The sequence below is a fragment of the Oryctolagus cuniculus genome, chromosome 21, assembly GCF_051225735.1.
Source record: "Oryctolagus cuniculus isolate XC-2025 breed Fujian yellow rabbit chromosome 21, ASM5122573v1, whole genome shotgun sequence".
In the NCBI taxonomy this organism is placed as follows: Eukaryota; Metazoa; Chordata; class Mammalia; order Lagomorpha; family Leporidae; genus Oryctolagus; species Oryctolagus cuniculus.
The window spans coordinates 34,766,143-34,786,825 of NC_142887.1; the positions used below are offsets into that span (position 1 = coordinate 34,766,143).

Below are 20,683 nucleotides of genomic sequence, written 5' to 3' on the forward strand. Positions count from 1 at the left end.
TCCAGGTTTCAAATGTGTCTTTTATTCACTATTTCTGATGCCTATAAATAAGTGTTTCCACTATGGAAAAGGAAGTTATCAGCACAGTACATGTTCATGACTGGGGAATGGACTGCTCAAGTTGGCTTCGAGAGGGCCAAAAACTGAAAAAATAAAACCACCTGAATGTTGAATTCAGTTCTTTATATAAAGTCCCTTGCAAAAACAAAACAGAAGTAAAACAAACCGTAAAAGAGGGGCAGGGCTTTAAAAAAACTGAAAGAGGCAGAAGGGACGGGAGGGGCGGGAGGGCGAGGCGCTCAGTGCTGCTCCCCGGCGGCCTCCGGGGCCTGCTCCTGCTCCGGCTCCGCGGGCTCCTCGCTCGCCCCCTGCACGGACAGAGACTGGAGCTTCTCGGCCACCTTCTCGGCGCTGTCGTTTGTGCCGGTTCCTGTGTGATGGTAACAGCGGGCACAGTGAGGACCCAGCGCGGCTCCCCTCCCCCGACAAGGCAGCTGAGCGCCGTGTCCCAGGGCAGCTGCATCACCCCCCACAGGTCGAGGTGTGGCCACAGCTCCCTGGCATGTTTCTCTGGCAGACGGAAAAAGCACCCGCCCGGGTGTGCGGCCGGGTGCAGAGTGAGCCTGCGAGGACCCCTGCCCCCCGCCCTGCCACGGGCAGCACCTGCCTGCTCACCTTTCTTTTCTCGCTCCTCGATCTCTTTCCTGCATTCTTCAAACTTTGTTTTGAATTTCTGTGCATCTGTGGAAGGAAGGAGACGGCTTCCTGAGGGGACACACGCTGCGTCGGGAGAGCGGGGCTCACAGAAGGTATCCCACAGCCATCTTGTTTGTTTAGGAAAGATTTGTTGATTGAATTGAAAAACAAAATGATTGAAGTACAGAGGGAGAGAGAAAGGGGTCCTTCATGGTTCACTCCAATTGGCCCCAGCAGCTGAGGCTGGGCCAGGCCAAAGCCAGGAGCCTGGACTTGTGTTCTGCTGCCCTCCCAGGCGCACGAGCAGGGATGGGGACCAGGAATGGAGTGACTGGGACTGGAGCTGGCAGGCCAAGACGGCGTGCCGGTATCACAACGGCAGCTTGGGAGTAAAGGGTGGCCTGCGCTCTGAGGCCAGTCCTGAGCTTCCCTCCGAACCAGAGCGACTGTCTCCTGAGGTCCCCGGACCCCACAGGCCGTACTGGCCAGGGCCTCCCTGCTGTGGCCCCATGCCCTTGCTGGAGAGCCCCGCTCCTGAGCTGGGCGGTGTTCGCTCAGCACCAGTCAGCCCTGGGGGACTGGGACCAGGCCATGGTGCCCACCAACATGGCAACTACCAGCCACAGCTCTGCATGATGCTGACCGGAAAGACCCGAGTGGAGAGGTCGGCCTGGGCCCATGGCTCTCCTGGAAGCCCAGGGGCATCTCAGGCACCCGACCCGCCCACACCCACGAGAGCAGGCACTAAGTGCAGGGTCGCAGGGTGCTCCCCGCCCAGGGCTGCAGGCTGACCCCAGCCCCCGGCACACACTCCCGGCTACAGCCAGCTCTCCCGCAGCGGCCAAGGGCACACGTGTGCTCTGCTCACTCTCAGCGTTGAGGAAACGGATGGCCAGCAGCTCCGGCTTCGGGCACTCGTCGGCGAAATCGGCGTGGGTGTTCCAGACCCAGGCACGGTCACTGCCTGCGTTCGGCTTCAACTCCATCATTGGCGTGACTGGGAGGGAAGACGCCTGTGAGGGTGGTGGGGCCACCAAGGCCAGCCCCGCTCCCCCGCCCGTTATCCAGGGACACCACCAGGTGACAAGGCCACTGGCAGCCCTGTTATAGATACTTCTGGCTCACACAGAAAGCCACCAGGCGCACCCTGGCAAGGCTCTGGAGGGGTGTGGGGATGAGGGAAGCCCCCTGGGGAAATGCGCAAACTGGGCTTGATGAGGATGAGGACCTGGCAGAGCCGGCTCCCAAGGAGGCAGGGACGGACACACGTGGTCCTCACACCTGTCCCCCTCCCCCCAGGGGCTCTGCAAACTGCCCACCACCCGGGGCACGGCCCAGCAAACACGGGCACTAGGAGGGACACCAAGGGACGTCCAGGAAGCGCACGGCTCCCAACAGGAGCAGCAGGGCCTGTGTGCAGTGGCACCGCAGACAGACAGCCGAGGCCACGCGGCTGCCTCCTCCCCAGCCCTGCAGCGGGACGTCCTGGGAGGCTGCCCACCCAGGAGGCACTGACAGCCCCCCTCCCCCGGCGGTGCGGCCCAGCCGCCTACTGTAGTGGTTGGCGCAGATCTTCAGGGTCTTGTCTCTCCTCATGAGCAGGCGGATGGTCCCCTTCTCCCTGTGCTTCAGGAGCTTCACGTCGCCCGTGCCGCGCTCCTTCCACTCCGGGAGGTCGTTCTCCGAGGCGAATCGGAAGAGCTTGGCCCGCCTGCGGGAGGAGCGCCCCGGTGAGTGCGCGCCCACGGGAGCACATGCAGGAGGCAGCACGGGCCGCTGGGCGCGCCATCAGCAGGCGCCCTCCCGCGTCGGGCACCAGTCCCCAGCTGCACCCGACAGAGGCGGGGGGACAGCATGGAAGCAGGCAAGGCCGAGGAGAGCCCCTACAGCAGGCCCAGTCCTCCCACCCAGCGGTGAGGAGGGGCAGCCAGGGACCCAGGTGCCCAGGACAGCAGGAGCGCCCCCCACCCCGTCCCTGGGCGCCTCACTGCAGGGAGGAGTCAGCCCTCCCACGGGCAGAGTCCTGGGGATGCCACTGCCCTCTGGGTCACCCTCAGCCCCCTTCCCCTTCCCTGCAGCGAGGGCCCAGAGTTCAGGGAACCAAACCTGAACATGCTCTTAGAGCAGCCTAGAGTGTGGGGGCGGGGGAGCCCCTCCCTTGCTTTCACTAAGGTGTAACAGCCTCAACTTCCGGCAGGTTGAGTGTGGGCGGCAACACCACGCCTGCCACCGCAGGCCCTCGCTGCCCCAGCCACGCCCACCCGTGAGGGCAGGTGCTCTGGGTCCACTGGAAACAGCAAGTGGGGACTCGCGGGCCCCGGGCTGCCCACGCAGTGCTGAGGACTGCACATGCCCCTAAATTCAACCTCCGGGAAGGCAGCGCCTGTGGGAGCTGCTTAAGGACACGGTCCCGAGGTGGCGTCAGTGACCGCACGGAGAGAGAGACCCTGGCCGGCCCTCGCCAGGCACCTAGACGCTGGCCCCTGCTCCCGCGGCCATGACAAACTCTGGAGTGTCCCCGTGACTAGGGGATACTGGGAGGTGGGGTGTCACACGGGAGATGTGTGCAGCTCAGCAGGCTGCGGAGTGAGTAGGTCAATTCCAGGCCGTCCAGTCCTGGTCTGCTCAACTCAGGCCAAGCGCCTGACACCCACACGAAAAACCGGCTTCATGGGGGTGGGCCCGGGCCAGCGGGCTGAGCCGAGACCCGGGGCGCTGCCGGTTCGAATCCCCGCTACTCCGCATTTGCAATCTAGCTTCCTGCTTGTGCACCTGGGAGGCGATGGGTCCCAACCAGGGGAGGGACGGCAGCTCTCTCCCCTCCCCGCCTTTCCTTTTGGCTGCCACGCAGCGAGCCTTCAGACAACAGCCCCTGGGCAACGCGGGGGCCCGCTTACATTTTAAAAAGTTCCTCCTCATCTTCCTCCAGCGTCTTGATTTCTTGCTCGGGAAGAGAGACTATTGGCTCAAACTGGGGGTCGTGGTTGGACTCGTCCGCATTCTCCGTGGAGGTGTCGTGGTCCTCGTGACTGTCCTGCAGAGAGAGGCCACGACAGGTGACACTGCCGCCGGCACACCTGGCCCACAGCCGAGGCCCACCACCAGGCGGCCAGACCCCGGGACATCAACCCCATTGCCCGAGGCTGGGGCTCCCGAAACGAGGCCTGGGAAGAACCCGAGCGTGCGAAGATCAAAGCGCACAAGGAGTCGGGCCTCCAAATCAGCCTTCCCCGGGACCTCTCAGTTTTTTTACAGCTTGGGAAAATCCCTGTAAGGCTGCCGGCGTTTATATGACATTCGTAAATCTACTCCCAGTAATTTTATCAGGAGTCGGAGTTGATAGGGTGATAAGAGAAAAATCATCCAAAGGAGAAGCCATAAAACTCTTATCCAATCAGGGCAGCTCCCAGTCTCACAGGCACGTGCCTGGGTGAACCAAAAGCCCATTAAAAAAAAAAATGAAAAAGAAAGAAAAAAAAAAAAACACCGAGATCCACGAGCAGCCCCAAGCCGGAAAAGAGAACACCTTTCTGTTGCCCCTCCCTCGGATCCACGGCACTGCGGCTACGCTGCGGCCCGCAGGGAACACGCACAAAAGCCGCCCCCGCCCTGGGTCCCCCAGCCCCGCGTCCCCGCCGCACGCAAGCTTCCGCCCCGGAGGCGGGCGGCGGTTGCAGCCGCCAGCACGGAATGAATGAAGGGCTGCGTGGGCGACAGACACGAGCGTAGTGGGAAGCCCGCAAGCGGGCCCAGCCGGAACACACCGCCGGCCGCCGGCCCGGCTGCGGGGCCGCTCCGCTCGGCGATGGCCGCTCCCCGGCCCACCCCAAGGTCACGCGGGGCGCTCCGCAGACCCTGGGCCCGGCCCCCGCAGGCCCCGAAGCCCCCTCCGGGCCCCGCAGGCCCCGCAGCCCCCTCAGGGCCCCGCGCACGCCCCGACCCCCGAAAGCCCCGCGGGCGCCGAGCCCGCAGGCCGGCGGGGGTTGGCGGCGGCGGCGCGGGCCGCCCACGTGGCCGCCGACAGCGGCCCCGGCCCCCGCCCGGGTCTGGCCGCACCTTGGTGGCCGCCATGGGGGCGCGGCGGCGGCGGCGGCTCGGCTGGCTCGGGCGTCGCTGACTCCGCGGCCTCTCGGCGGCTTGGTCTGAGCTCTCTCCCTCCGCGTCTGGCGCCGGCGCCTCCCGCCCGCCTTCCCTCCGCCCCGCGACCCGAACCCCGACCCCTGACCCCGGCGGCGGGAAACGCGCCGCGATTCAAAACCAGCGCAGCTTTATTGGCTCAGGCGGCGGACACTCTCATTGTCCGGCCCGCCCCGCACTTCCCGCCAAAACGCCCGCGGCGCATGCCTGGCCCACCCGTCAGCCGGAGAGAAAGAGCGAGCGAGCGAGCGAGCAAGCGAGCGCGCACTCCCGGCGGCCCCCGCGCGCATTTCCGCCCCGGGCCGCGCGCGCGCCCCCGGCGCCCGAGCGAGTGGCCAGAAATCGGGGCCGGCGCGTGGCGATGACGTCGCCGGAAGTCGGGGCCATAGAGACTTGCCGCCTCGGCGGCGCTCGCTGGCGGACTGGAGAGCGGCCACGGGGAGGCAAGTGACCGTCGCGGGCCCCTGGCGGGCGGGCGGGCGGACAGTGCAGCCCCGTGGCGGAAACCCGGCCTTGACCACCCGGGGTTCGAATCCCGCCCGTACCCGAGGTGGGTGCCCGTGAGTGTGCGGTGACCTCGTGGCGCCGGGCTTGCTTTCTGAGCGCCTGCCCTGTTGACAGGCCCGAGACTAGGCGTCGAGGCGGTTCACGTGGGACCCCCCCCCCCGACGGTGTAGGCATCTGAGGCCCACGACCATGAGCGACAAGCCCGAAAACGAAGTAAAGTGCAAGGAAGGGTGGGAGGAACTGGGCGTTAGAGCGGGTGGCATGGTGGGGGGGAGGGCGTGGCGGGGAAGATGGGATTGGGCTCCCGGGAGCTAGTGGCGCTGGGCTGTGGGGTCGCGTGCAGGAACGGAGGTCTTGGGTGCAGGGATGGGTCCAGCCTCGGGTCCAGCCCTTGCCTGCCCCGACGCAGAGCCCGGAGGCCCTGGATGGCTGCGGCCAGGACAGCAGCAGAGCCCCTGCAGCCCCCCGGGAAGGGGAGGAGGAGGAGGAGGAAGGCCCTCAGCCTGGCCTGTACAGCTACATCCGGGCTGACCTGTTCACGTCCGAGATCTTCAAGCTGGAGCTGCAGAACGTGCCTCGCCACGCCAGCTTCAGCGACGTCCGGCGCTTCCTGGGCCGCTTCGGCCTGCAGCCGCACAAGACCAAGCTTTTCGGGCAGCCGCCGTGCGCCTTCGTGACGTTCCGCAGCGCCGCCGAGCGCGACAAGGCCCTGCGCGTGCTGCACGGCGCCCTGTGGAAAGGCCGGCCGCTCAGCGTGCGCCTGGCCCGGCCCAAGGCCGACCCCATGGCCAGGAAGAAGCGGCAGCGGGAGGAAGGCGAGGGGGAGGCGCCAGTGGCCGCGCAGGTGGCCGACGTGGTGACCCCGCTGTGGACGGTGCCCTACGCCGAGCAGCTGGAGCGCAAGCGGCTGGAGTGCGAGCAGGTGCTGCAGAAGCTGGCCAAGTGAGTGGGCTCCCGGTCCCCGCGGCCGCCGCGCACTGGGCAGGGCACCTGCCAAGGGGGCCTCGCAGCCATCAGGGGACAGAGAGGGGCGGCGGGCTGCGTCTGACCACGGGCCGCCGCCCTCCGCCCTCCGCCCGCAGGGAGATTGGGAACACCAACCACGCCCTGCTGCCCTGGCTGCTGTCACAGAGGCACAAGCACCACAAGGCCTGCTGCCCCCTGGAGGGGGTCCGGCCGTCGCCCCAGCAGGTCAGGCTGTGCTCGCCTGCGCCCCTGCTTTGGCCGGCGCCTGTGGGGGCCCCCCCACCCCGGGGCCTGTGGAGCCGCCAGCTGGGGTGACTGCTGGCCCCTCCCCGCAGACCGAGTACCGGAACAAGTGTGAGTTCCTGGTGGGCGTCGGCGTGGACGGGCAGGACAACACCGTCGGCTGCCGGCTCGGCAAGTACAAGGGCGGGACGTGTGCCGTGGCCGCCCCCTTCGACACCGTGCACATCCCCGAGGCCACCAAGCGGGTGGTGAAGGCCTTCCAGGAGTTCATCCGGTGAGGCCACACCCCTGACCCTGGGGCAGCCTGGGAGCAGCGGGCATGTGGTGTGGTCAGGCGGGGGAGAGAGCAGGGAGCCCGACGAGCAGACACTGGGCACTGAGCGCCCGGCGTGGCTCCCACAGGTGCACCCCCTACTCAGCATACGACCCCGAGACATACACGGGCCACTGGAGGCAGCTGACCGTGCGCACCAGCCGCCGGGGCCAGGCCATGGCCATCGCCTACTTCCACCCCCAGGTCTCAGGCTGGTGGCCCTGTGGTGTCAGGGGTTGGGGGAGAAGGGGTCTGGTCTTGTGTGTCCTTGGCACAGCCTGAGCCTGGGCCTCCCCCCGCCCCTGCCCTGTCTCCAGAAGCTGAGCCCCGAGGAGCTGGCGGAGCTGAAGGCCTCCCTGGCGCGCCACTTCACGGAGGGCCCGGGCCAGGCCAGCGGGGTCACCTGCCTCTACTTCGCGGAGGAGGGGCAGCGGTGAGGGGCCCAGGTCGGGGAGGTGCAGGGCTGGCCCGTGTGGGGGAGGGCGGTCTCGGGACGCTGATGCGGGCCTCCCCCTCCCCACTCACAGGAAGACCCCCAGCCAGGAGGGCTTGCCCCTGGAGCACGTGGCCGGGGACCGGTTCATCTACGAGGACGTGCTCGGCCTGACCTTCCGCATCTCCCCGCACGCCTTCTTCCAGGTAGACGGAGCTCCCGGTGGGCCTGAGGCCTCGCGGAGGGAGGGCTGAGGCCAGGGGGTCTTGGTGGCCTTTGGGCTGGGGGAAGTCTCCTGCATGCTCTTGCTGCCGTAGGAAGCCGTGGGGACAGCGGACGGGCTGCCCCCCAGGCACGGCTTTGGTCCCTGAAGCCAGGGGGCTGGGTGAGGTTACTGCCTCCTGCAGATCCGGGGGCAGGAAGAGGGCCCGAGTGACGGCAGGAGAGCCAGGCCACCGCTGACGTCCCAGCTGCTGTCCTGCAGGTGAACACAGCCGCAGCCGAGGTGCTGTACACGGTCATCCAGGAGTGGGCTCAGCTGGACGCGGGGAGCACGGTGTTGGACGTGTGCTGTGGCACTGGCACCATCGGCCTGGCCCTGGCCCGGGTGAGCCCTCCCATCCAGCGAGCCCCACCTCCGAGGCCACCTGGCCCCCACTGCCCTGGGCCTCTCCCCTCCGAGCTATCGTCACTGGCGCCGTCTCTTTGCAGAAGGTGAAGCGGGTCATCGGGATCGAGATGAGCCAGGAGGCCGTGGAGGACGCCCGGGTGAACGCCTGTGCCAATGGTGAGAGTGGCAGGCCCCGGCACGGGCGGGCGGGCAGGGAAGGGGCGTCAGGGCCCGCTGACAGGGCTGGGGGCCCTCTGCAGAGCTCAGCAACGTGGAGTTCCACTGCGGGAGGGCCGAGGACCTGGTGCCCGCCCTGGTGAGCAGACTGGCCTCCCAGCAGCTTGTGGCCATCCTGGATCCACCCCGCGCCGGCCTACGTGAGTGGGTGCCGAGGGAGGTGACGCCGGGCAGAGGCCAGGCTGTGGGCATGGGTCTGGGCCCTGGGGACCCAGCCCACACCCCTGTTCCTCAGATTCCAAGGTGATCCTGGCAGTCCGCAGAGCTGAGAGCCTCCGGCGGCTCCTCTACGTCTCATGCAATCCCCGGGCGGCCATGAGCAACTTCGTGGAGTAAGTGCTGGACAGGGGCTGGGGCGCAGGCCCTCTCCCACCCTGGGAGCTGACCGTGGCGCCTCCCTCCACAGCCTCTGCAGAGCCCCGTCTAACCGGGTGAAGGGGACACCCTTTCGGCCGGTGAAGGCCGTGGCCGTGGACCTGTTCCCGCAGACCCCGCACTGTGAGATGCTCATCCTGTTCGAGAGGGTGGAGCAGGAGCACCCCAACGGCACAGGGCCCCTGGAGCACCGGGACCCTCCAGCCCCACCCCCACCTGGGCCCCCAGAGGACCCCCCAGAGAGCTGTGCCCCAGGATGCCCAGGGGCAAGCAGCCAGGAGGTGTGAGACCAGCAGGCACGTGGCTGTGGCCCCTGCAGCCTGCCTGTCCCCACCCCAAGTCTTCTGGAGCAGTACCTAGGTTGGGAGGGCCAGAATAAACGACTGCTGGGAGCCCCCAGGCCCCCCTGGACTGTCTGGAAGCCTCGGTCCCCAGGCCCTCGCTGCCAAGCCTGACCATAGCAAGACTGCGCCCAGAGGGAGGACAGTGCAGAGCTCACCAGGAGACCAGTCCAGGCTCCACCCTGGGGCACCTAGCCTGTGGGAGGGGGCCTAGACAGGCCCAGTGCACAAGCCCCAGCCTCCCGTAGGCAGAAGAAAACAATACAGCCATTCCCTCTTGGACAGTTTGCTTTATGCTTCAGACAACCAGGGCTCAGCCTTACAGCCATGGCCAGCATCCACACATCAGCACTGGCATCCGTCGGGGCCCCCGCGGCACGGCTGTGCACGCGCAGGACTCGACCCACACGTGGTGGCTGTGAGGACCCCGGCTGTGCTGGGGCCACGGTGAGGCTCACTGGCCTCTAGGGAAACACAAGTGCACAAAGCTTTGGTTCGCGGGGGTGCATCTGGCTGCTCTAAGGGCAACAGTCACGGCCAACTGACTTGAAGCTGCAGACAGGAAGCGGGACGGAGGCAAGCGTGTGATTATAGCCACTTGACTGGGAGGGTTTCTTCTCTGCAGACCAACACAGAAGCCGACCTCGGTCACAAAGGTGGGACAGGAAGGAAATGCTGAGGGTGGCCCCCGGCCAGCATCCTAGCAACAAGCGCCGTCCACAGTCCTTGGGGGTGTGGTGAGACGGACACAGGGTGCACAGCCTGACACTGGACTCCTGCATCTAATGGTGCCCACAGCACATGGGCCTGGATCGGAGCTGCAAATGGAGCTGACCATCAGCCACTGTTGCAAGGGTCCTGAGGCTCAGACAGGCCCTCACCTGTACCCCACACCAGAACCAGTGAGCACGGGTCCTGGCTGTAGTCACAGGAGGCAGGACAGCGGCTGCCACTCACAGCCAGCTCTGGATCCAGAACGGACTGCACCTGAGGCCCACTTCCTGTTTACACACCTCCACTTGCTAAAATGCATGATTCCAAATCTACCTTTCTACTCTCTCTGTAAAAGTTTCTCTCCAAATGCTAAAATATCATAAAAGCTTTAAAAATTGATGAGAGCACAGGTGGACCTGACTGTGCAAAAACTCTTGTAAAAAACTGGTACCAGTGGCCAGGGAGAGTGGCCTTGGTGTCCAGGCAGGTGGCCTGCAGGGCATTAGGACTGGACCGGAAAATCAGACCACAGCCCAGCGGCACCCCGGCCAGCAAGCAGCTATTGTCCTGGCTGGCTGGAGCCCTGCAGTTTGCCTGTGATCTCTGAAAAACAGTTCTGAGGCTAAAATTGTGTTTATTTTACACCAAGATGGTCTTAGGTGCTCCTTTCAATTGCTGGGACTTTTTCAGAGAAAAGGGGCAAATACAGGAGGCGGGCAGGGGACAGGTGCTGTGGGTGCCGTCAGACCAGGTCCCTGGCACTGGCTCCGCAGGAGCTGGGGGCACAGGCCAGCCGGCACTGTGGGCCAGCCACAGGGCGTAGCCGCCTGCTCTCATGTCATCTGGCATCCGGGTCTCTGGTGTAAGTACTACATACTAAAATTCATGAAGTCGTTCATAAAAACAGTCTGTAGCAGGCAGGCACAGCAGGGTCTACGGCTGCCTGGGAGCCATCAGCTTCCACGTGTAGTCACTTTGAGTTGATCCTGAAGCAGCCTCCAGGGAAGAGCTGCGGCTGGTGTGCACCAGAGCCCCCACCATCTGGCCCAGGCGTCAGCACACCGGCCACGGTGGAGGACGCAGGCTGGCAGCCAGATGCTGCAGAGAGGCCGGTGGTCTCCCTGGGAGTGCAGCTGGCAGGCCCTGTCCTGGCCCACGCCGCTGCCTCACACGTCCACAGTGCACAGGGGCTCACCGCCAGGCTGAGCAGACGCCACGATCGACATCTTGGGCTTCTTCCGAGTCTCCTCCTGGAAGGACAACAAAGGTTAGGGAAGCCAAGGAAGGCTTGGCCAGAGGGACGCTCGGCCGGGGACCAGGAGGCCTGCAGGCCAGAGGGCACGGGGCTGTGAGGCCAGCCAGGCCGGGGGGAGAGCTGAGCAACAGGCCAGGCTGCCGCAGCGCATCACACGCCTGCCGCAGCCAGAAGTGCAGTGGGCCAGCACGGCTCCCAGGTCCCGTCAGCCCTCCCCTCCAGCCAGGGCCATTTCCTCTCCTGGGACAGGCTGGCCAGCCCTGCTAGCTCTAGCTAGACAAGGACCACACCCACCACAGGGTGGGCAGGGCTAAGGCCACAGCTACAGGCCAGACGCTCCGGGCCCCTAAGGCCCAGAGGCAGGGTCGTGTATGACCACCCAAAATAGAGCCTGGGGACAGAGCCCTCTCTGGGGTGGGTGTCCAAAGTGGCTTTTCCCGGAACCCAGTCCTGCTCCCCAAGCCCTGCAAACTCCCACGGGCCTGGCCTCTCAGCCCTGGCACCGCGTCAGGACAGAGGCCACCCCACCCCGCAGGCTGGCCTGCCAGCGCTCTAGCTAAAGCAGGGATTCTCTAGACGTAGTCATCCGTGCTGAAGCTCAGAGAGGAGCGCCTCTCGCCTCATCTGGAGGGGGTTCCAGGCGTGGGGGCCGGGGGCAGCGCGCACCCGCTCCTCAGCCAGCCTCTTCATCTCCTCCTGGAGCTTGCTCAGGATGTGCAGGTTGGGCTTGTTCTTCTTGGCGTACTGCTGCAGCTCGATCACGCTCTTGTCCGAGGTCTCCTGGGGAGCACAGGCCTTGCTCTCGGGACTGCAGGGCAGCACAGTGTCCCACGACTCCAGCGCGCCTCCAGAACTGACCACCGCACGGCCACAGCCAGCGGGGCAGGGGTGCTCCCACCGCGGCCCAGCTCTGCTCGGCCCCTTCCTGTCTTGCCATGAGCCACCCCCAGGGGTCCCACGGCCACCCAGAGCGCGGCGGGGCACAGCACTTCTCCCCCGTGGGTGGAAGCCAGGCTTGCTCCCCTTCCCTCGGGCTCAGGCGGGAGAACGCTCAGCACAGGCGGCAGCTCTGTCTACACTGCCCCTCACTTCCCACAGCCCCCTGACGGGCCTGGCGGCCCACAGCCACCCCTCCAGCACCCCTAGCACCCCTCCTCCTGTGGGGATGCCAGTCAGCCGAGGCTGGGGAAACACGACAGCACACACACGGCTCCCAGTGCTCCCTGCCACCCCTCGGTGTGGGCACTGGTTTACGTGGCAAAAACAGGAGGGACAAGACAGGTGACAGACCCTTCAGCTAAAGGCCACAGGCTCAGCCCTGACCCCTGGGGTCCCTCAGGGAAGCTCAGTGCAGCCCTCTGTGGCAGGGGGGGAGGGTCTGGCTCCCACCAGCGTCTCCTGCCATCTCTGCACGGCCCGGCAGCACTCACACTCGGGAAACGACCCCGGGCCTGGCATGGAGCGCTCTGGGGCAGCTCTGGGGCAGGCGGAGCCGGGGCAGAGCCGCAGTCCTCACGCCTGTCCAGGGAGGGGCTGTCACCTGCTTGACCATCTTGCTGCTCTCGCGGCCGTACATGCGCAGTAAGGAGCCCCAGTTCTTGACGTGTGGGTGCAGCAGCTGCAGGATCTTCTGGGAGGCCAGCTGCTTGCCAACTCTCTTGTTCTTGCCTGTGAGAGAGCATGCGTGGAGAGGGCGTCCCGTGCGCCTGGCCAGCACTGCGCAGGCGGCCGGAGCCTGCTACAGGAGGGCCTAGGCGCCCTGCCACCACGCTGGGCACCTGAGCCTTGTGGCTTCGGCGATGGGGCCTCCCACCCTCCACCAGCCCACAGCAGCAGCACCACCCGGGGGCACGGGGGTGCCACTGGGCTAAGGGGGGACACCAGATGCTGCCCAGACGAGGGACAGCAAGGTCGGCCAAGGCGCTCGCCCAGCCTGCCCACTCAGCGGGGAAGCCCAGGGCGCGCAGGGCCACGTGTGGCCAGACGGTTTCCCAGGGCCTTCTCACTGGCACAAAACTGCTCTGGGCCGTACGGGTATCCAACAAAGGTAAGTTTCAGACACAGGAGCCCAGAGACCAAATTGTGGAGGGCAGGTGAGGGGCAGGCGTGGTGCAGAACCCCTGCCTGCAGTGCTGGGAGACTGGCCTCCCCTCCTGCCACAGGGCACAGGCCGCACAGGCGTAGGCGCCACACTGCTACAGCTGGGGAGAGGGCCAGGGCAGTGGCGGGGCAGAGCCAGGGAGCCCGCGCGGGGAGCGGGAGCGGGGTCCTTACACCACCCGCGCACTGTGTGCTTGCCGCACGCCATGACGTATTCGCTCTTCTGGTTTTTCCCAGGAACCACCTCGAACTTGATGGATGTGTCCCCCATTCCATGGTTTCTACGAGAGCCAAGACAAGGTGGCATGGAGCGGCGAGCAGAGAACGGGACTCCTGGGAGGGCTGCTCGGGGACGCTCCCCACCTGCTTCGCGGCGGGCGGGGGCGCCTCCATCCTCCCCACGCAATTCCACGGGCTCCGCCCAGGAGGAAGAGCCGGGAGCTCCTGCCCTACCTTTTAAGGCACTCGTGGAGGATCTGATACGGAGACAACAGCCCAGCCTTGCTGGTCAGCTCGTAGACCCGCGAGTCCTCGATACTGATGTGGTTAAAGTACTGCAACACCAAACGGATGCTGTGAGTCCCGGCCCGGCCGCCGCCCCCGGACACTTTCGCTGGGACCCCGCCTCCTCATTCTGACAGAGGGACAACCAGAGGCCGAGGCTTGAGGGAGGAGCCTTCTGGAAATCACAGGCGAGGGAAGTCGGGCACCTTGCAAAGTCCAGCTCTCCGAGGCCAGAGGCCCCACGGAGACGCCGGCCCAGACAGCAACGGGCGGTCTGGCCTGGCCAGCGTCTCCAAGACAAATCACAGCTGTGGCCCTGCAGCTCCGGCACGAGCACGCCCAAGGGAGCCGGCTGGAGAGCAAGGGCCTCACTGCGCTCCCCCGGATGCCGGCAGCAGCCTGGGCACACATCCCCCGGCTCGTGGCAGCTCCACTCCAACCTTCACTGGGCTCCTCTCCCCTCCCGTCACAGGGACGCCATCAGGCTGACTATATTTCCCAGGCACCCACGGCTGCACTGTGACAGGCCCTTCTGGGAACGTGATGGGGCCCAGCACAAGGTGGCCCGGGACTGGGCAGAGGGTCGCTTTTCCCAGCTGACAAGCAAGCTCCAGACACCAGAGTGGCCGCCCAGCCAGAGGGGTGCACGCCAAGCTCACAGCCATCACAGAGCTGGCCCCGCCCTGTTCTGCAGGTGTCTGCTCAGGGGCCGCCTGCCAGGACAGCGCATAGAGAGGGGACAAGTCACCTCCGAACAGGTCACCACTGCTGCAGACAGCAGGCGACGAGCCCAGGTGATGGGTGCCCAGAGGATGTCACGGACCACCCGACGCATGTAGACCCAACAATGCAGGTCCCGGGGACCCCTGCCTTGGAAAGCACAGACTACCGCAATCTACCCAACAAGTGAGATCCGTAGGTGAGAACCCCGGGGCTCAGAGGGCTTTTTTGGATCTGACCACCAAACACTTAGGTAAGGGAAGACAGGACTCTGTACAGACTCCTTCCAAATCCCAGCCAAGTAGGGACAGCTGCCAGCTCATCCCACGACGGCCTGGCACTCGGGGCAGATGCCCAGGAGCTCAGGAGTGGACCCTACACACACGCAGGAGCAGACTGGCACCATTACACAGCCCGAGGCACGCCCACTGCCCAGCTGGGGTCAGCCCCGGAACGGACTGAAAACACAGACTCAACTCACTGAACTTTTGTATTTAAAAAAGGCTAAACAAAAAAAAAAAAAAAAAAAAAAGATCAACAGACATAGAAAGGGTGCGTGGCAAAAACAGAAGGGCACATGACAAGATGCACGGCCTTTGTCGACGCTCAGCACACAGGACAGAGGAGCCTTCTCAGCCTGCTGAAGGGCAGCTGCAGGAGACAAGCCTGGACGCTGCCCTCGCAGAGACAGAGGACAGAGGCGGCTCCGCTCTCACCACGCTACCGTGGGCGAAGACACGGGGGCCGGGGCGCCCAGATTGGAAAAGGAGCGTTCACAAGGGACAGATCGGACCTAGGAAACCCAAGAAATCCACAGGGAAGTGACGGAGGCATAAAGGAGTCTAGCAAAGGGAAGACACGAGGCTGCTGCAGACGCGCAACGGCACCTCCACAAGGCTAGCAGTGAACAAGCAGGCGGAAACCGGATTCAGCTCCTGGCTCCGGCCTGGACCAGCCCCAGTCAATGCTGCCGCCGTTTGGGGAGTGAAGCAACAGATGGAAAGATCTATGTCACTCCCTCTCTAGCTCTACCTTTCAAATCATCAATCTTAACAAAACAAAACAAGGACGCTGCTTGGGACAGGGACACCCCAGCACATGCTGGACGGCCTGGGGCGTGTCCCAGCCCGACTTCCAGCTCCAGCCTCCTGCTCACGCGCACCCTGGGACACAGCAGGTGCTGGCTCGGGGCTGGCACCTCTGCCCCCACCGTGGAGACCCAGATGGAGCTGAGCTCCTGCCTTTGACGTTGGCCAGCCCCAGACGCTGCAAGCACTTGGGGAGTGAACCAGATAGGAGATCTGTCTCTTTTTTGCCTATAAAGAAATTGTTCAAAAGGAGGTAGAAACTCCTCAAGCATATCTCGGATGGTAGCGGGGAGCCTTACCCAAGGTGAAGTCTATCTGGTCTTCGACTCCAACACCCACAGCGTCTGAAAACCTGGAGGGCTTCCTGTTTACTCGGCGCCTCCCCACCCCTGAGCTTATGCCACCGAGGCGGCTCAGGACAGGTCCCAGCAGAGGGTGAGGGTGCTCAGCCCCTCCTCCTCGCTGCAGAGCACAGCCGCGCGCCACGACGCAGGCGCTCCCGGCTCCGCGGGGACAGAGGCTCCTACGTGCAGGATCCTTCCGGAACTCCTAAGTGTCATCTGCTCACGTGTGTGCTGTACAATAAACAGCTATCACAACTAAAATGTTCTCCTGAATCCTCTGAGTTTCTCCAGCAACTAACAAACCCAGAGGGGTCGTGGGACCTTCCTGGCAGAGGCAGGAAGCTGGGCCCCGCCAGCCGCAGGCATCTTAACTGGGGGCTGCCGAGAGGGCCTTCCCCCAGGAGGAGGCGGCAGGTGAACCAGCACACGCCCTCGGTGGCAGAGCTGGATTCCCAGGCCTGCAGCAGCTGCGCGGAGCCCTCCCACACGCCTCCTCGCCAGGGGAGCTTCCTTCTTCCGCTTCCTTCCAGAGCCACTCCGGGAAAGCGCCCCCGCTCCCCAGGAGAACCTGACCCACTCACTCAGGCAGTGAGGCAGCCGCAGCAGTCACCCCCCAGGCGGCTCACTCGAAATCAGGTTGGAACGCACCTCTTCCTGGAGAGGACACTATTCCAGCAGGCTACAGTTTTGGACTAAGTTCCTGCCTTAAGGCCCAACAGCCCTGGCTAAAAACCAAGATGGAGTCACTGATGCTCAAAGCTCCAAGCCACTAAGCTGAAACTAAGCTGTTTGCGTGACCCGCAGAGCAATCAGCAGAGTAACAGCCCAAACTGCCACACAGGGCCGGGGCAGCGGGGCGTGACCTGCCGTGAACCAGTCACTGTCCCGCTGCTCTGTCGCCGTGCCCTCCTCCCAGGGACGGCAACTGTGGGATGGCCCGTCTACTGTGCTTCCTGTCTATAAAGCCAACCTCCTCTGCTCAGCCCCTCCAGGGAACGAAGACTACACCTGCTGCAAGTGGGACCTTCCACCTGCCGGTGCTCCATCCATGACAAAATAAACTACGTACGGGACAGAGGACACAACCCGAGAGCTACTTCACACTATCATGGGCAGCTGACTGTATAACTGTAGCAGTCCACAAAGACTGGGGAAAAATTTTTTAAATTTATTTATTTACTTGAAAGTCAGAATTAGAAAAAGAGAGAGACCTTCCATCCACTGGTTCAATCCCCAGTTGCCTGCAGTGGCCAGGGCTGGGCCAGGCCGAAGCCAGGAGCTTCTTCCAGGTCTCCCACATGGGTGCAGGGGCCCAAGCACTTGAGCCATCTTTTGCTGCTTTTCCCAGGCCATCGCAGGGAGCTGGATCAGTAGTGGAACAGCCGGGACACAAACTGGCACCCATACGGGATGCAAGCGTCGCAGGCGGCAGCTTCACCCGTTACCCCACAAGGTCGGTCCCAAGGTTGGAAAATTTTAAGATTCATTCTGAAAAACTATTCTGGTGGAACAAGGACCTCCAAACCGGACACAAGGCCAGAACCCTCAGTGTCGCTTCCTCAGCTCTCCGGAAATCACACGAGGGCTCTCCACAGCCGCAGGAGCATCGGGCAGGAGAACGGCTGCCTCTCGCTGACAACAGGGGCTTGGGGCAGTCTCACTGGCCCTACTCTTGTCCCCTCTCCCCAGCTCTGTGGCAGCCCCTGAAGAAGGCTCCCCCCAGGGCCCTGACCTTGCTCCACCAGCTCCCTGGCGAAGGCTCCTGGGAGGACACGTCCCTCTGGCCCACTCCAGGCTCAGCCGGTGCCCAGGAGCCCAGGGCTTCAGTTCAAGGTAATCAGTCGTCACTGCCTTACACTGCAGCTGCCTGAGGCTACAACACCAGCTGCGCAAACAAGAGGCCGGTGGCTGAACCAGGGCTGCACGGCAGACTCTGAGTAGCACACCCCTGCCCTGGCTGTCCCACAGGCCTTGTGCAGGTGGAAGGACAGGGCTGGGCTGCTTTGTTGTGGCAGTGAGCTAGGAGAGACAGGGAAAGAAACGGGAATGGGAACATACAGACGGCCTGCCCTGCGGAGGGAGAGCAGTCCATATAAGCTGATCCCGAGAAAGCTGGACCGACCAAGGGCTTTATGTCTCCTGTAACAGACACCTCAAAGAAGGGAAAGACACAGCAAGCGCGAGACAGCGTCCCACCCGAGACCAGCAACAGAAGGAAATATTCTGTCCAGGAGCTGGCCAGCACACAAGCAGGTCGGCCAGCGAGACCCCCAGATTGAGAACCGGGAGACAAAAGAATGAAGAGCAAGAACGGCGCCCCGGGAACCCGCAGGATGCCAGGCTTAGACAATGGCCCTCCCTCCCCATGTTTGATAAGCGGCACTAGTTAGGGACTGGCACTGTGGCACAGCAGGTTAAACCAGCCTTGTGGTGCCGACATCCCGTGTGGGCACGCCAGCTCCAGGGCTGGCTGCTCTGCTCCCTACCTGGCTTCCTGCCCACGTGCCAGGGAATGCAGTGGAAGGGGCCCCAGGTGCTTCCCCCACCACCCATCCAGGAGACCCGAATGGAGTTTCCAGCTCCTGGCTTCAGCTGGGTTCAGACCTGAGTACTGTGGCCACTTGGGGAGTAAACTAGCAGATGGAAGACACCTCTCTCTCCCCCTCTCCCTGTCTCTATCACCATCCACTCCCCGTGTGTGTCATTCTGCCTTTCAAACAAATAAATGTCAAAAAACAACAAAACATAAATCTACAAGAAGCTCAACAAACTTCAACAAAACAAACTGGCAACTGGACACGTCCGTGGCAGGCAGGACAAAGAGAATCCTGCCAATAGGAAGAGAAGTGATGTAGAACATCCCAGCACGTCTCAGAACTTAACAGCCAATTTCTCATCCTAAACTGGAAGCCAGGAAGCAGTGGGATGACCAATTCTATTTTTTTTTTTTTAAGGATTTATTTATTTGAAAGTCAAGAGTTACACAGAGGGAGGAGGAGAGGCAGAGAGAGAGAAAGGTCTTCCATCCACTGGCTCATTCCCCAATTGGCCGCAACGCCCAGAGCGACGCCAATCCAAAGCCAGGAGCCAGGAACATTTTCTGGGTCTCCCACGCGAGTGCAGGGGCCCAAGGACTTGGGCCATCTTCTGGGGCTTTCCAAGGTGCATTAACAGGGAGCTGGATTGGAAATGGAGCAGCCGGGACTAGAACTAGCGCCCATATGGGATGCCGGCGCTTCAGGCGGCAGTCTCACCTGCTACACCGCAGTGCCGGCCCAGGTGGGATGGCCAATTCTTATTAGCAATAAATGGCAATCAAGAATTCTATATCCAGCAAAAACTATACTTCAAACATAAAGAAGAAATGAAGACATTACAGGCAAACCAAAACGAAAGGATTCACTGGAGTAGGCCAGCCCTGCCAGAAACACCTAAGAGCCCTCAGTCTGAAATAAAAGCACTCTGTACGCAGCAGCGCAAACCCAAAGAATCAAGAGCACTGCTGGGGCCGGTGCTGTACCACAGCAGGTCAAGCCACCAGCTGCAGTGCCAGCATCCCACATGGGCGCTGGTTCGAGACCTGGCTGCTCCACTTCCCATCCAGCCCTCCACTATGGCCTGAGAAAGCAGTAGAAGATGGCCCAAGTCCTTGGGCCTCTGCACCCACGTGGGAGACCTGGGAAGCTCCTGGCTCCTGATCGGTGCAGCTCCAGCCATTGCAGCAAACTGGGGAGTGAACCAGCAGATCGAAGACCCCCCGCCCCCTTACCTCTGACTTTCAAATAAATAAATAAATCTTAAAAAAAAAAAAAAAACAGGTTGGCGCCGTGGCTCTCTAGGCTAATCCTCCACCTGCAGCGCCGGCACACCGGGTTCTAGTCCTGGTCCGGGCGCTGCATTCTGTCCCGGTTGCCCCTCTTCCAGGCCAGCTCTCTGCTGTGGCCCGGGAGTGCAGTGGAGGATGGCCCAGGTGCTTGGGCCCTGCACCCCATGGGAGACCAGGAGAAGCACCTGGCTCCTGGCTTCGGATCAGCGCGGTGCGCTGGCCGCAGCGCGCCGGCCACAGCAGCCATTGGAGGGTGAACCAACGGCAAAGGAAGACCTTTCTCTCTGTCTCTCTCTCTCTCACTGTCCACTCTGCCTGTCAAAAAAAAAGAAAAGAAAATATCTACTGAAAAATACAGTTATGAGAGGCAAGCGAATTAAAAATGATACATTAGAAAGTACTCACTTAACACGAAAGGCAGTAATGAAGGGAAGCCCAATGTCATGATCACACTGGCACACTGGCTAAACATTCTGATTGGGAGGTAAAAATTGACAGGAAGATCTTTTAAAAATCCAATTAAGTGCTGTCTACAGCAGACACACTCTAGATTCACAGACAGACAGGCGAGAGTGGAAGGATGGCAAGCTAGCCCACGTAAAAGCAGCCCGCAGCTAGGCCAATCAGACCAAATGCACTCTGAGGCCAAACAGCAAACAAGGGCTATTTTATCATCACAAGTAGATCCATCCTTTAAGGTGACGTAACTATTATAAACATGTATGTTCCTAACAACAGCCCTAAAACACATGAAGCAAAAACAGATCGAATTAATTAAAGGAAGCAGGCAGGTCAACAATACTGAGAGACTGCAATATCTCACTCTAAAAATGGATAAAAAACTAGGCAGAAGACCCCTAAGGAAAGAGAACCAAGAAAGCATCAACTGCCCCAAGCTAAGACAGCTGGAACACGCCACCCAGTAGTGGCAGCCCCATACTTGGCCATGGTCCAGGTCTTACCATATGTTAGGGCTTTTTTTTTTTTTTTTTTTTTTAAGATTTCTTTATTTATTTGAAAGGCAGAGTTAAAGAGAGGCACAGAGAGAGAGAGAGAGAGAAAGAGAAAGAGAGGTGTTCCATGCACTGGTTCACTCTCCAAATGGCTGCAACGGCCAGAGCTGGACTGATCTGAAGCCAGGAGCCAGAAGTTTCTTCCGGGTCTCCCACGCGGGTGCAGGGCCCCGAGGACTTGGGCCATCCTCCACTGCCTTCCCAGGCCACAGCAGGGAGCTGGATCAGAAGAGGAGCAGCCAGGACTCTCGAACCAGTGCC

General features: G+C 62.6%; 3 protein-coding genes and 1 non-coding gene across 8 annotated transcripts in view; 1 reads left to right on the top strand and 3 right to left on the bottom strand.

Moving 5' to 3' along the window:
• RANBP1 (RAN binding protein 1) lies at window positions 1–5,152 on the bottom strand. 2 transcript variants are annotated; one of them, XM_089323576.1, is made up of 6 exons: window positions 5,050–5,152; window positions 3,594–3,730; window positions 2,250–2,407; window positions 1,565–1,693; window positions 676–741; window positions 1–430 (listed from the first exon to the last, which is right to left on the bottom strand). In XM_089323576.1, coding segments are annotated over exons 2-6 (486 nt in total). In that variant the 5' UTR covers window positions 3,596–3,730; window positions 5,050–5,152; the 3' UTR covers window positions 1–299. The 2 variants fall into 2 exon arrangements, with proteins under 2 accessions (XP_089179702.1, XP_051693198.1); XM_051837238.3 differs by lacking the exon at window positions 5,050–5,152 and adding an exon at window positions 4,753–4,889.
• On the bottom strand, window positions 500–627 carry LOC127488360 (small nucleolar RNA SNORA77). The gene has a single exon (XR_007916034.1). It is a non-coding gene; the product is annotated as a small nucleolar RNA SNORA77 (small nucleolar RNA).
• TRMT2A (tRNA methyltransferase 2A) lies at window positions 5,139–9,971 on the top strand. Of its 2 annotated transcripts, none has more exons than XM_051837223.3 (13): window positions 5,139–5,276; window positions 5,455–5,553; window positions 5,750–6,282; window positions 6,423–6,531; window positions 6,642–6,823; window positions 6,952–7,066; window positions 7,180–7,295; window positions 7,390–7,501; window positions 7,780–7,902; window positions 8,007–8,082; window positions 8,166–8,282; window positions 8,378–8,474; window positions 8,549–9,971. In XM_051837223.3, the coding sequence occupies exons 2-13, from the start codon at window positions 5,530–5,532 to the stop codon at window positions 8,802–8,804; spliced, it is 1,860 nt and encodes a 619-aa protein (XP_051693183.1). In that variant the 5' UTR covers window positions 5,139–5,276; window positions 5,455–5,529; the 3' UTR covers window positions 8,805–9,971. The 2 variants fall into 2 exon arrangements, with proteins under 2 accessions (XP_051693183.1, XP_051693184.1); XM_051837224.3 differs by having other exon boundaries at window positions 5,244–5,383.
• The window catches only part of DGCR8 (DGCR8 microprocessor complex subunit), a 27,667-nt gene continuing 16,112 nt past the window's right edge, over window positions 9,129–20,683 (bottom strand). For 2 of the 3 annotated variants that reach the window (XM_070065881.2, XM_070065882.2), the window contains exons 10-14: window positions 13,381–13,481; window positions 13,102–13,208; window positions 12,368–12,495; window positions 11,494–11,607; window positions 9,129–10,822 (exon numbers count right to left, since the gene is read on the bottom strand). In XM_070065881.2, coding sequence (XP_069921982.1) covers window positions 10,739–10,822; window positions 11,494–11,607; window positions 12,368–12,495; window positions 13,102–13,208; window positions 13,381–13,481 — 534 coding nt within the window. In that variant the 3' untranslated portion in view covers window positions 9,129–10,738. The remainder of the gene's footprint in view (window positions 10,823–11,493; window positions 11,608–12,367; window positions 12,496–13,101; window positions 13,209–13,380; window positions 13,482–20,683) is intronic. The other variant, XM_070065884.2, reaches the window with a different exon arrangement.

Coding starts and splice junctions, on each gene's coding strand:
- RANBP1 (XM_051837238.3), bottom strand. Junction 2,408..3,593: donor GAGGAGGAACTTTTTAAAAT/GTAAGCGGGCCC, acceptor CTCCTCCCGCAG/GCGGGCCAAGCTCTTCCGAT. Junction 431..675: donor CGAGGAGCGAGAAAAGAAAG/GTGAGCAGGCAG, acceptor ACCATCACACAG/GAACCGGCACAAACGACAGC.
- TRMT2A (XM_051837223.3), top strand. CDS start 5,530: ATGAGCGACAAGCCCGAAAACGAA. Junction 6,532..6,641: donor TCCGGCCGTCGCCCCAGCAG/GTCAGGCTGTGC, acceptor CCCTCCCCGCAG/ACCGAGTACCGGAACAAGTG. Junction 7,502..7,779: donor CCCCGCACGCCTTCTTCCAG/GTAGACGGAGCT, acceptor GCTGTCCTGCAG/GTGAACACAGCCGCAGCCGA.